At 40.3% G+C, this 14,085-nt stretch overlaps 1 protein-coding gene across 4 annotated transcripts in view; it reads left to right on the plus strand.

The window, feature by feature from the left end:
• Positions 1 to 14,085, plus strand: part of LARP1 (La ribonucleoprotein 1, translational regulator) — a 90,263-nt gene that overhangs the window by 55,292 nt on the left and 20,886 nt on the right. For 3 of the 4 annotated variants that reach the window (XM_073621151.1, XM_073621153.1, XM_073621154.1), the window contains exons 4-8: positions 2,074 to 2,233; positions 4,987 to 5,139; positions 9,268 to 9,417; positions 9,549 to 9,711; positions 13,228 to 13,372. In XM_073621151.1, the coding sequence (XP_073477252.1) occupies positions 2,074 to 2,233; positions 4,987 to 5,139; positions 9,268 to 9,417; positions 9,549 to 9,711; positions 13,228 to 13,372 (771 nt within the window). The remainder of the gene's footprint in view (positions 1 to 2,073; positions 2,234 to 4,986; positions 5,140 to 9,267; positions 9,418 to 9,548; positions 9,712 to 13,227; positions 13,373 to 14,085) is intronic. The other variant, XM_073621152.1, reaches the window with a different exon arrangement.

Genomic DNA, 14,085 nt, shown 5'->3' on the forward strand with positions numbered 1-14,085 from the left:
TCCATCTCCTTGTTGCAGATCTCCTACCTTCACCAACTTTGCCATCCATGTTTTTGTGAGCTCTGTAGTTCCTTTGTAATAGGCTGCTGTACTTGCTAAAAAACCATTATTGCCTGCTGACTTTGTTTGTCAGACCACTGGCTGCTAATCCTCTCCTCAGTTCAGCCAGCGGTCTGACACGCCCTCTTGTAGTCCTCTGAAAGCCGAGCAGGAGGAAGCAGAGATGTGGGCGGAAGTGGTCTCGCACCCCCCGGTCTGTGCCACTCATGGAGGAGGTGGCCTTCTCTCTCCTCCCTGAAGTCACTGCCCCCTCCGTCCCCTAATGAGGGATTTTTTTGAAAATCCCGGAGTTCTGCTTTAAGGCACAAAAAACTTTCCTGCTCTCACAAGAGACATGCAAGAGCCATAGGCTCCTGCTGCTGTCAGCCCAATCTTGTGAGAAGGGAGCGGAGGACGTGGTTGAGCATACACAGATGAGTTTGGGGTGTGTGCCCACATGACTTTTGTTATAGGGTAATCAGGAGGATGGAGGAGTGGATCGCGCCAGCAGGGGGACTCCAGTAGAGGAGGCAAGGGGCTGCTCTGTGCATGATCATTGCACCGAGCATGTAAGTTAAAAGCCTTTTATATTCACTTAAAACCTCTGGGTTTTACTGTATAATAAAGGGCCTCATTGCTTGCATCAGCAAATATTTTCCTTTTTAAAGTGACTATAGGCATTTTTTTATATTTTTAAAAATAACAAACATGTCATACTTATCTGCTCTCTACAATGGTTTTGCACAGAACAGCCCTGATCCTCCTCTTCTCAGGTCCCCTGCCAGTGCTCTCGGCTCCTCCCCGTTTTTCCACAGTTGTACAGGCTTCCCTCTTTTTTTAGGGCTTATTTACAGGAGAACGCAGTGCAGAAAACTTGCATTCTGTGCACCTTTTTACTCTCTGCTTTCAAAATGCACTGGATGTGCAAACTTTTGCAGGTGTCAATATTGTCCTGTTGACATCTCAAATGCAGTCCCGTTTGCCTACACTGGTTTGCATGGTACCATGTGATTTTTGGTGTAGTGCATTTTTGGATACACTACTTGGTTGTGTCAGATCACTGTACCGGCCCGCTGCCAGTACCATGTGCTTGCTGTGACCAATCGCAGCAGATCACATGACAATTGTAAACAATGAATGGCTTAATTTCATGCCATTCAACACTTGTATGGCTAGCTGCGAAAAAATGTAATTTAAATGTTTTTTATTTATTTTTATTTTTTTAATGTCACCAGTGTTACTGATCACCACAACCATCAGGCTGGTTTTATGACCCAGTACTGCGCTGGTGACCGTATTGTAAAAAAATAATTTCTTAATTTTCCAAAAAATTGTGGCAAATAATTACAACTTCAAAAAACTCTTATGCTTCTTACTAGCATAAGGCAGGGTTTGCCACAGATTTTTTTTGCCATCTGTGTCCCACTGGGGAGATTTCCCTTCACTTCCAGTTCCATAGCCAAAACCGAAAAAGAGAAAAACTTTCAAAGTTAGTGAATTCCGGGGTGTCACCAGGACTAGTGTCCCCATTGGAAGATTTCCTCTGTTACGGTTCTGATGTTAACCCAAAATTTGGGATTTTCTTTTACTTACACTTTAAATGATCACAGTAAACAAGACAAATAGGTGACTGTCCCTAATGGTCCAAACCAAAGTTAAACAAAAGACGTATAAGAGAATTAGAATCTCAGGTGTTTTTTTTTTTTTTTTTTTTTTTTTTTTTTGTCAATGTCATTTGAGGCGATTCGCTTTTTCTATGTAAATATTGGTATAGAGAGGGAGTGAAAAGCTCCCAGCAGTGTGACACATGATAGAAACATGTCAGAAGTTCTAACCCTTTTCCACTTTACCACTTTCTCTCCACTCGTTATCCTCAATTGTCTCCTTTGGCCAAACAGGATGGTAGAGGAAATCTTCCAAGGGAACCACAGACAACAACAAAAAACTGACAATCCAGCCACCATTCTGTCTGAAATGGAAAAATAAAAGGTTAAGTTCACTGATTTTGTTTGCCACTTTTTGCTTTCCGTGCAGCTGCCTCAAAAACTACAACCATCCAGGAAATCTTTTGGGAAGAAAGAGATGAAGGAAGAGAGTGCAGATGGGAAAGAGAACCAAAGAGTGAGATCAGATGAGTCCAGTGAGGAGAAGAATGGAGATGATGATGGGCAGAGATCAACTCATAAAAAGAAAGGTCAGTTATTGGCAATTCCTTTTTTTTTAAGGGTTAACATACACTGGGACTACATATTTAGAGTGTTTCCGTGGAAAGTTAACCTGAACCCACATTTGTCCCTGGCCGAGCTCCATACACTTGGTGTAGATTGTTGCTGATCTCAATCCACAGAATTTGGAACATGAAACATTACATGTTACAGGGAGAGGAGGAGGGAGACCCGTGGTCCGTCCGCCCACCCACCCCCCCCCCCCAAAATGCCAATTGCGGCACTGGAGGGGGAGAGGAGACAAATGAGCGGAAGTTCCACTTTTGGATGGAACTTGGCTTTAAGTCCTACAGACCTTTTATAGATGTAAATGCTTTAAAATCTAGATAGGGGGGGGAAAAACCAGTTAACACCGGTTAGTACTATTGTTCAAAGATTGTACTTTATGATATATTGTCTTATTACTTCAATAAAAATATTGAAATCTAAAATCTAGATAAACTACATCTGCTGGACTTCCACCATGCAATATATCACTTTCTCATATGACAGCTTAGTCTGACAAGAATGGTCTTTATTAAATCCATGCTTGTGGTCACTTAGGATACCTTTTTATTGCAGACAAATTTGTGTATAGAGTCCCTTACCATTCCCTCAAATACTTTATATATAATATTGATGTTAAGCTGACTGGTCTGTAGTTTCTTGGTGTTTGTTCATTCTTATGTGATACTGCTTTGCTACAAAAACTAAGGCATGCTAGGAGTACAAGGGACTATCCTGGGCTGGTCTACAATTTTTTTTTTTCTTTTTTTGCCAAAGCTCTTGCAGTTGACTGTATACCTAACAGTATATGGCTTCCTGTGTCCTTCAGTGGACTCCAAGAAAATAATTTACAGTACAAAAAAAATCACTTTGAGGCATGCACATCAAATAGTAACTGCAACACAGAAGCATTCATTTATAAGGTAGGCTTGCATGGTCCTGTGGTTCTTAAAGGTTTAAAGCTGTAGTAAACCGAGGCCTTTAAAAATTAAAACTTTCCTTTTAAAAATCCCCTGCTAGGCAAAGGCTTAATGTGTTAGTATGCACCGCATACTAGCACATTATGAAATGCTTACCTTTAGAACGAAGTGCTGAAGCGGTGCATGGTCGCTGCTGACAGGGCTTCCATCTTCCTTCCAGGTTCGCTAGCTCTGGTCTTTTGGCTGAGCTGCGATTACTACACTCCAGCACATGCACACGGGAGTCATGGTTTACTGCACAGAGCTCTGAAGCGATGGCACGGGTATGGCATTCAGAGCGCATGTGTCAGTGAGGTCACTGGTTGCATTATGTGTGAATAGCTTTTAAACGCTGCAAGTTTAGGAGATGTCACTGTACCTAATGTGTAAGCCTTTTTTATAGGCTTACCTGTGGGTACAAGTTTAAGGCCTCATTCACACGAGGCAGACTCCGCTTCCACGGAGTCTGCCTTGGTCCGCCAGCTCAGCGGGAGATCTCTCCGTTGATCTCCGCTGAGCCGGCGGATGACAGGTCCCTCTCTGCTCACTGATCGGGGAGGGGCTTGTCAGGCGCCGCTGCTGCCTATGGAAAGATCGGATGAAACCGGACAGCATGTCCGTTTTCATCAGATCTCATCCGATCCGCTAGCGACGGATCCGGACATAGGACCATCCGTCTGCTTTCAGCGGATCGGACCGGGTCGGGATGTCTGCGGACATGTCTCCGCTGACATCCTTCGCTCCATAGGCTAACATGGAGCGCTCGTTCAGGTCCGCCGTCAAAACTGACAGGCAGACCTGAATGGTTTGATTGTGTGAAAGGGGCCTAAAAGTGGAATTTACTACGGCTTTTTATGGTGTGTGTGTGTGTGTGTGTGTGTGTGTATTCTTCCTCTTCTTTTGAGGCATTTTATGGAGGACACAGCAGAGCACCTTGGGAGTGAGCCCCTATGTCTGCCCCATAGCAAGCGCTTGCTATGGGAGCAGACACAAAAGGGGGGGGGAGCCCCAAAAGAGGCAGTACCAGGTGACTATAACATGTTTATTTTAATTTAAAAAAAAATGCCTTTAAGGTTAGATTAACACCTATTTTACCTAATGTTTTTTTTTTTTTTTTCTTGACGTCAATTAAAATGTTTCAGTTGTAATAGGCTTTTTAAGTGTGCATCATTGTACATTGTCAATGTAAGTCAATGCAGGTTTAGTCTAGTGCAGCATGCGTTAAAATGCGTGTTAATGCTTAATGTTAAAGCATTTCTAATTGATTTCATAATTTTACATAACTCATCGAAAAAAAAGTTTATTAAAAACTGAACTTTTTTTTTTTTTTTTTAATATAGCCATAATGTCACATTTTATCTTGCTCCTGCTGTCACCTTAGATCTGTGCTAGATCTCCCACCAACTCTGCCAGTTCATGTTTCCTGACAGTTTGGGAAAGCTGTACAGATCCAGGGCTCTCTGCTTATAGTTACATTTGTGAATGCATCTTTGTCCCGCCATCTACATGCTTTGAGCGCATATTATGCTGCTATCATACTATACTAAAATACTTCTCTGCAAACAAACATGCTTCAGCACAAATAAGTTGATTTGACTGGGTTATGTCTTTGGCAAATTCAACAAAGTCTATCTGTGGAAATGTCCTTAGTTGGCTGGCATGATGTGTTTGTCTGCAGGGAAAAACCCTGAGAAGACAAATCCAAAGGCAGACAGAAGTAAACTTGTTCAAAAAATTTTCATTTCTTATTTTCCTTTTTTTATTCATTTTTATTCCAGCAACTTATTTCTTCCCCATCACAGGAAATAAACACAAATGGGTTCCCCTGCAAATTGAAATGAAACCTGAGGGACCACGAGACAAAACCACCTCAAGGAACAACCGCCAGAATGAGCAGCAGCGTCACTCTTTGAACCGGAGCGACCCCAAAGGTATCGGCAGACATCCATTCTAACACATGTGGCTCGCATCTCAGATCACTGTAATGTGACATTATGCACATTTGTGAACCTGTAGAGCGACTTTCACTTGCAAATAAAAGTCAAATAGATGGAAGCAGCACCATATCATTTCATTAGTTTTGCTGGAAGCTATTGGTCAATCATTCAGCTTGGACTGGGCTCACACCTCTCCTCCCACATGGTCCCTATACCTGGAAGTACTGGGTTTTGTCTTTGCTCCCAGGAATTACAAATAAGTATAGAATTTAGGTGGGAGTCAACATATGCCAATAAAAAAATAGGGCAGCCTATACATGAGTCAGTCCCCCCCCCCCCCCCCCCCCCCCCAAAACTAATGGATTGGATGGAAAAAAATTGACCCGATTTCCCCCATCCGTGCATTGGTTGTGGATGGGGGGGTTCCTCCTGCTTGAGCTATTGTATTCTGACAGCGGTGAGACTTCCCGCCATCCGAATATACAGATGAGTGCTGGTATCCAACAGGGCAGATGTACCAAACTCCAATCTGTAGATGCACTTCTGTACAACCACAGTGCCCATATATGGATCTCAAAAAAACAAAACAAACACCCAGTGTGCAAATGACATCCTGTGGTATCACTCAAAATTAGACACACTACCCTTACCATACATGCACCATATAAATATAACAAAACAGTCCAACTTCAGTGCTTTGAAAAATGTCCAAAAACACATCAGCAAGTGTTCATAACAAATAAGTTTCACACGTGATGTCACTCCAAATGCTCACCTAGTGTACAGACCTTAAAATCCATAGGAGGATTTTAATGTTTTCTAAATAAAACTGGCAGATCCAGCCGTCTCCTCACTTGCTCATAAACTGCATTAGGGGTAATCTCAATCGACTCCATGGATCACCACAACTCAGGAAGAAATGAAGTGTCATTCATAGTGCTCACTGCGTAATTTTATTTCCAATGTAAAAGAAAAGCAGAACACTCACATTTAAAAAGTTAAAATAGGCTAACAAGTGTGTACAATCTTCAGCTACGAAGTACTTGACTCAGGACTAAAAGACCTTATATACTCCCTTGAGTGCTCTGCAGAGATTGGCAGCAACCTCTTACAATCGCCGTGCTGATTCCATTTGGCTAACTCTGCCTCGCATGTTACGTCCTTACCGGGACTACTTCAGAGGATGCACTATTTTGTTCATATAGCATTGGATTTGTTTTTGTTTACTGCTGGTTTTTAAAAGTTTATTTGCAAAACAGTGCTGCGCTTATGTGTGTGTGTGGTGTGTTGTTTTTTTGTTTTTTTTTCTCAAATGCATTTTTTTGCATTAGGGTTAAACCTTTCCATGTCAGAGCCCCCTCTGAAATACCTACCTTAGCCCGATCTCGATCCAGCGCTGTGCCTGTCTGCAGCAGCGTTACTCTTCTCTCCCTCTTCGAACAGGAGCCTCGGCATCAGGAGCCATTGGTTCCTGCTGCCGTCAATCAAATCCTGTGAGCAAAGCAGGGGCTATGTCTAAGCCGCACTGTGTCAATAGATGTGCAGCGTGGCTTGGGATCAAACCGCATGAGTGCCCCATAGCAAGTTGAGCCAGGAACATAAGCGGGGGACCCCAGGGGAGGAGGATTTGGGGCTGCTTTGTGCAATACCATTGCACAGGGCTGGTAAGTATGACCTGTTTATCATTTTTAGAAACCTTAAATAAAAATTAAGCCTTTACAATCGCTTTAAGTTTGAATACATTGGGGTAGCTCACACTGTATTGGTCCCTGCTGAACCAGTCAAATGTTGATACAGGTATGGCCAGCGTAAGTGCAATTTTGTGGTGAATGTTTCTCGCTATACCATACCATGGGTGTCTTAAAACTATCAGCCCTAATCTTAGACTTTAAAGTGTATGCATAGCCAAAACCATTTTCTTTAGTTGTAGATGGGGAGGATCGGTTTAAACAGCTATAATATTATTATTATATTTTTTTTTTTTTTTTTTTTTCCGGTCTTGTGTACCTCACGTAAAATTTTGAATTTCCCCTCACTTTGTGTCAGTAACAGTGATCACCAGTACAAACAATTTGAACCTCAACAACCTTGATTTGAATAGCCATAAAAGTTTTACAGAAGATCTAACCCTTCCCTACTCTAGAGGTCCAATGCAAAAAAAAGGGTTTTGCATAAAAATACACTGAAAATAGAAATTCACTTTGGAAATCGTAGGTGCAGTTTAAACAGCCATGTACTTTGCTACGTAAATAAATCTTTTTTATCTTGTCCACACTTTGATATTTCTTCAATGGGCCTTGTTTCTGACCCCCACCCCTATGCTAGCCACATCCATTGACACATCAGAGAACAGAGTAAGTACAGGCAATCCCCGGGTTACAAACAAGGTAGGTTTGTTCTTAAGTTGAATTTGTTTGTATGTCGGAACAGGTACATTTTTGCAGTGTAGCTCCAGCCAAAAAATTTTTTTTACATTTTTTTTGGATAGCATAGGGAAGGGTTTAACACCCCCTGTATCATTTGTTTCACAGTCTGTGCCCCTGTTCAGAAGATTTTACCTCAGTTTCTGTCCCTTTTTGACAATAGAATTTTGGGTTGTTGTGGAAATGAGGATTGGTGATGCAGCTCCAGTAGAGACACTTTTTTTTTTTTTTTTTTTTTCCCATAACTCCTACAGGAGTGAATTTCACTTCCTAATGGTAGATTTCCTCTCACTTCCTGTTGTCTCCCTCTGTTTGTAAGTAGGAGTTGTTTGTAAGTCGGACGTTTGTAACCTGGGGATCGCCTGTACTCTCAGTTCGCAGATGCAGCTGGAGGAGTGGTGAAGTGCGTGCTCTGGACTAAGGGAGAGTCTAAAGTCATGTGCTCGACTAATACTGATTTTTAAGGCCCCATGTACATTGCTGCTGCTAAACGGACGTTCAGAGGCAGTTGGACACCTTTTCAACTGCCCCTGAACTCATTCAATGTTATCTTATGTGTGCATGTACACAGGTTCGTTTACTTTTGTCGGCAAAAAATGAGTTTAGACGCCGAAGTTTCAAACGCGGTATCCCGCTTTTAGCCGGGTTTCGTTTAGGCATTTTTCGTTTTTGGCCATTCAAAAAAAATTTTTTTATTTTTGTTTATGCTTCTAAACGCAAATGTGGCAAAACAGATGTTTTGAACGTTGGTTACTATCAAGTTAAATCGTTCAGGAGAGGTTGTAAAACCATCCCGTGTACATGAAGCTTAAGAGTTATGCCTCATGTACACTGCTGCTGGTAAACGGACGTTCAGAGGCAGTTGGCTGCTATTTTCAGCTGCCCCTGAACTTATCCAATGTTATCTTATGTGTTCATGTACACGGGTTCGTTTTAATGTCGTTTTTAGGCAGTTGCCTTTTAGAGGCATTTCTTTGAAGGCAAAAAAATGAGTTCAGACGCCGAAGTTTCCCACATTTCAGACGCTAAATGCCGCTAAACACGGTAGAGGCATTTAACTGCATTTGGTTTTACAGGCGTTTTTAATTTTTGGCTATTTGAAGAAAAAAAATTTTATTTTAAACTTATGTAAACATGGCAAAACGGACGTTTTAAACATAGGTTTTTATCTGTCAAGTTAAATCGTTCAGAAGAGGTTGACAAAAAAAAGGTCCCGTGTACATTAAGCCTAAAGGGAAAAGATAATAAGGGAACCTAATACAGAAGTCTGTAGCTAAGAGATAAATGCCAAAATCAGTAAATTTTCAGTGAGAGCATGTTATCTGTTTAAAAAAGAAATAAAAAATACCTGACACTTTTTTTTTTTTTTTTTTTTTCTTTTTACTTTGTGGATCGTAGCAGTGAATTTCCACTTTAAAGGAAAATTGCTGAGGGCAAGGAAGGAGAAATCAACTACATGTTATCTGGTGTATGAAAAAAGACATCCCTTTTTAGATGTGCTTGTTCACCTCTAATTTTAAATGCACATCTAAAGGGGTGCCTTCTTTAGTATACAGCAATTTTGTAAGGAAGAGGAAAATATCATTTGCAATACAGCTCTCAGGTGATTAAGGTTGGTGCTGCTATGTAGGTACCATGGTTTTGACCCATAGCAGGTGGCATAGAGTGTACTGTATTTTATTTTTTTTCCTACATTCAGTTTGGTATTCGGATAACAAACAAGAGCGGGATTGGCCAGATTATGATGACACCTCTAGCGTGAAAAGCGAGGGTGCTGTCCGTGGTGGCTTTAGAGGACGCGGTCGTGGACGAGGCAGAGGGAGAGGACGTGGCCGGGGAGGCATGCGTTGTAAGTCCCAAAATCTAAATGGCCGCTAAAATTGGAAAAAATTTGTCCTTCAAAATTTAACTACATATATTAATCCTTACACAGAACTGTTCACTAATTTTTTTTTTTTTTATTTCCTTTTATATTCATAGCACACTTTGATTACCAGTATGGGTACAGGAAATTTGATGGTTCAGATGGTCCTCGAGGTCAGAAATATCCCAGTAATATCACTTACTACTATGACAACATGAGCAGCTCAGATCTGTACAGTGTGGATCAGGAGCTGCTGAAAGATTACATCAAAAGGCAGATGTAAGTCACGTTCTAGTCCTGCACAATTTCCAAAAAATCTATGGGCACTGCAGTTATTTTGTACTCTACTCCTAAGGGAAGAGTCACGAGTTCTCTATACGGGCTTTTGTCATCAAGTAAGCAAACAGGCCCACTTACTGTCTAAAGCAGAATGCAAAATATGTATTGTACTAAAAAGCCCCGAACCTAATATTGCGTACAAAACCACAATAAAATTTATTTTAGGTTACTGAGGGCTAACACAGATGCATGCCAGCTAGGAAGTGAGCCTAACTATTTCCCGCTGTTACCTATAATTTTTTTATAACTTCAGGTTTAAAAGTACATGTCTTCTAAAACCTAAAAAAGTTATACAGTACAACGATGTGTACAAGCTAGTAGTCAAACTATCATTTCTATATTACAAAGTAAGGAGTGTATAGCATAACTGCAACTACATGGTAAAAAAGCAGTAGTATGGCGCTGCCCTTATGGAGACAAAATTTTTTTCTTCTTTGTAGTGAATGTATTGCCTAGTGTCCTTATAGAATTGCTTCTAAAACCTGTATGTGTTCAAAAGTTGAATAAAACTGTGACTGGTGGTGAATATTTCTATTAAAAATGAAAATACAACAACTGGTGCTCCAATTGTTCAACAAAGATGCATAGTGCCCTTTAAATTAGGTAATAAAGTAGTTGTGGATATGGATACAATATCATCTAGGTGGAAAGTGTTCGTAAATGGTAAAAAAGCAGGAGTAGTATTGCGCTGCCCTTATGGAGACAAAAAGATATTTTCTTCTTTTGTAGTGTATGTATTGCCTAGTGTCCTTTATAGAATTGCTTCTAGAACCTGTATGTGTTCAAAAATTGAATAAAACTGTGACTGGTGGCAAATATTTCTAATAGAAGTGAAAATACAACAACTGGTGCTCCAATTGTTCAACAAAGGTGCATTGTGCCCTTTAAATTAAGTAATAAAGTAGTTATGGATACAATATCATCTAGGTGGAAAGTGTTGTAAAGAAAAAAAAGGAAAACGGGAATAGTACGGCGCTGCCTATATGGAGACAAAAAAAAAAACCTCTTTCTTTATAATGACTTTATAATTCCTAAAGTGTGTGTGCCAAAAATGAATAAATATGTGACTGGTGCCAAGTCCTTACTGTTAAAAGTACAAATGCCACCTAAGATGTTTCAATTATTCAACAAAAGTAGTGCAGCATCACTAAAGTGACCAGTGTTAAATCATACAAATCTATACAACATTGTGCAAATTATCCATCATAAATAGTGACTCTTGTGCTGTGACCAGTATTAGTTGGATAGGAAAAGTTCCGTTTATGAAAAAACAAGTTCTTTTTGGAGTATTTTGTAGTGTTCAATCTTTGAGGATCAAATATCTGTAGGAAAGCTTCTTATCCAGGTGCTGGTTTCTTTAATTAGTGCCTTGTCTGCATGCTCTGACAATGCTTGCACTCACCGGATTCTCCTTTCCCCTGCAGGGGTATAGATGGTCACAGTGTCTGCCACTGTGTAGCAATCAAGGATATCCCCCAAACTTTACTTGCATATTGTGGTGTAGTAATTACATGTAAAGGAAAGAAGGTATGCCCATCGCGTAAAACCATAGGAGAACTTTTATTAAAACTTAATAGACAAATGTACTCACATTTCAAATGAACAAATCAAGCATGGCAAAAGTTAGCGAATTCCCTTTGTTAGAGGTGCTGCAAGACGTTCATAACCCGCCCTACGCGGGTTCTACTGCAGTAGAAGTCTGAGGACGAAACGTGCGTAGGGCGGGTTTTTGAACACATACAGGTTCTAGAAGCAATTCTATAAGGACACTAGGCAATACATTCACTACAAAGAAGAAAATATCTTTTTGTCTCTAAGGGCAGCGCCATACTACTGCTTTTTTACCATTTTCTAAAACTTTCCACTTAGGTGGTATTGTATTGTTTTTAACACTTTCCACCTAGATGATATTGTATCCATATCCACAACTACTTTTATTACCTAATTTAAAGGGCACTATGCATCTTTGTTGAACAATTGGAGCACCAGTTGTTGTATTTTCATTTTTAATAGCAATATTCACCACCAGTCAGTTTTATTCAACTTTTGAACACATACAGGTTTTAGAAGCAATTCTATAAGGACACTAGGCAATACATTCACTACAAAGAAGAAAAAAAAATGTTGTCTCCATAAGGGCAGCGCCATACTACTCCTGCTTTTTTACCATTTTCTACTACTTTCCACTTAGGTGGTATTGTATGTGTAGAGGCAGCAGCCATATCCATAACTAAAACATTTAATTCATTGCGAGGATTTACCCCATACACCTACTATAACTGCAACTACAGACTAACAATGAACAACCACATTAATACTTCAATTGCTTGCACATAGGACGTTTTAGTAACATAGTATAAAACAGAATTGGAAGAAACTGAAAAGCAAAAAAGGGAAAGGCTTTACTTTTGGGTAATATTTTATAATAGAAGTATAATTTAAAAATTAGATTGGCTAAGTTTGCATTTTCTTGACCACCCCAGGTTAACATTCTGATCAGATGTGGGTTATACTCACCAGTGTCCTTTTCTTGCATGGTTAGCACAAATTTCTCCTCATATCAGTTCCTAGGATAGTAATCTGCGGCATATCCTTGCACGATCATGCAGAAATGAAGGGTGGAAGCTGCGTGGACTTTGTAGCATGTGGCAAAGAAGGCAGCAACAGTTTGATCATATTACATGCTTCTTGTTTACAGTACGTTTTGTCTTTTGCAGTTCAGCTTAGCAAAATTCAGCATAAGACTTGAAAAGGAACCTGTATTATAACTTTCATTATCTAACCGGTTCTGTGTTCTTCTGTTTAGGACTAAAATTGTCCAGGCACTTGTCTGGTAGCATGCAATATTTGTAGTAAGTGTGAGATTTAGCCCCACCCACACACTCCCTCACATGACAGCATGGTGTGTACTGCAAACAGAGTTATGTTTGCTAAAGTTATGTTAGCCAATATGTAACCTTTCTGACTGTGCTGTATGTTACATTCTCTGAGCCAATCAGATACTCTGTTCTGTATGTGACATCCAGCCCTGCTCATTCTGCACAGTATGCATTCTATTACATATGCTACTCAATTCTACGTTAGGTGCTGTGCTTTAGGTTTTATACTTCATACCACTAAGTATCATGGACATTGACCAGTGAAAAACTTCCGCGATCAAACCTACTTAGGTTATTCAGATGAAATTGTGTATTAAGTCTGTCACAAGCCCTTGGAATGAACATCTCAATGAATACTTTTATAGAAAAGATAAACAGCCACTTTATTAGCAATTTATGCATACGTTTGCCCAGAGTTCAAACTTGGTATAAACCAGGTTTAATGGCTTGCAAGCCTTGGAGCTGTCAGCTTTGGATGGGCTTAATGGTTTGTAATCCCTGTGCTTCAGATGTAAAAGTTGATTCTTTTAAAGATCTTCTTGTGATGTTTTAAATATTTTCACACGTTGCCCTGCAGAGAATATTACTTCAGTGTGGACAATCTGGAGAGAGACTTTTACCTGCGTAGAAGAATGGATTCTGAAGGTTTCCTTCCTATAGAGCTAATAGCCACCTTTCATAGGGTGCAGGCTCTCACCACTGACGTTGGGTTGATAGTTAAGGTGGGTTGTACTTGAAGTTTTAATGGTGACAAAATGTATTTTCAAAAGGTTTCTTTGGCGAATGTAATTGGGAAGACATTGAATACCCCTTTACAAGTGCTACCATATTCCTGGGATAACAAAGGTATTCTGCTGAATGGGTTATCCCCTTCCCATTCACAAACTGTAGATTAAAGCTTAAAGTGATATTAAATATTCAATTTTTAAATTAAAATAAACTTGTTATACTTATCTGCTCCGTGCAGTGTTTTTGCACAAAGCAGCCCCGATCCTCCTTGGGTCCCCTGCTGACACTCCTGGCTTCTCCCCCACATGTGCCCCCATAGCAAACCGTTAGCTATGGGGGCACTTGTGCATGCTCGCTCTTGTGCCTCTGCTCTTGTGCACAGTGCTGGATCCAGATCAAGCGCTCCTGGCTCCTTCCCTTTCCCTCAATGGCTCCCGCTGCTGCATCTGAGTCAATGAAAAAAGAGCCGAGAGAGCCTCTGCTCTACTGCACAGCATACACACACACGCTTTCATTTATGTTCATTTGTCAGCCTCTAATAAAACAAAGCAGGGTTTTTTTAAATAAGAGTGTACTTTTTTTCTTTTTATAGTGTGATTTTTATAAATTATGCATCTTTTTACAGTGAAGTTAATGGATGCACGTTAGCATATTTATAAGGTGTGCTCGGGCATCTAGGCTTCAGTAATCTTTAATAAATCAGTGC

This window comes from Aquarana catesbeiana, linkage group LG03 (assembly GCF_042186555.1).
Source record: "Aquarana catesbeiana isolate 2022-GZ linkage group LG03, ASM4218655v1, whole genome shotgun sequence".
In the NCBI taxonomy this organism is placed as follows: Eukaryota; Metazoa; Chordata; class Amphibia; order Anura; family Ranidae; genus Aquarana; species Aquarana catesbeiana.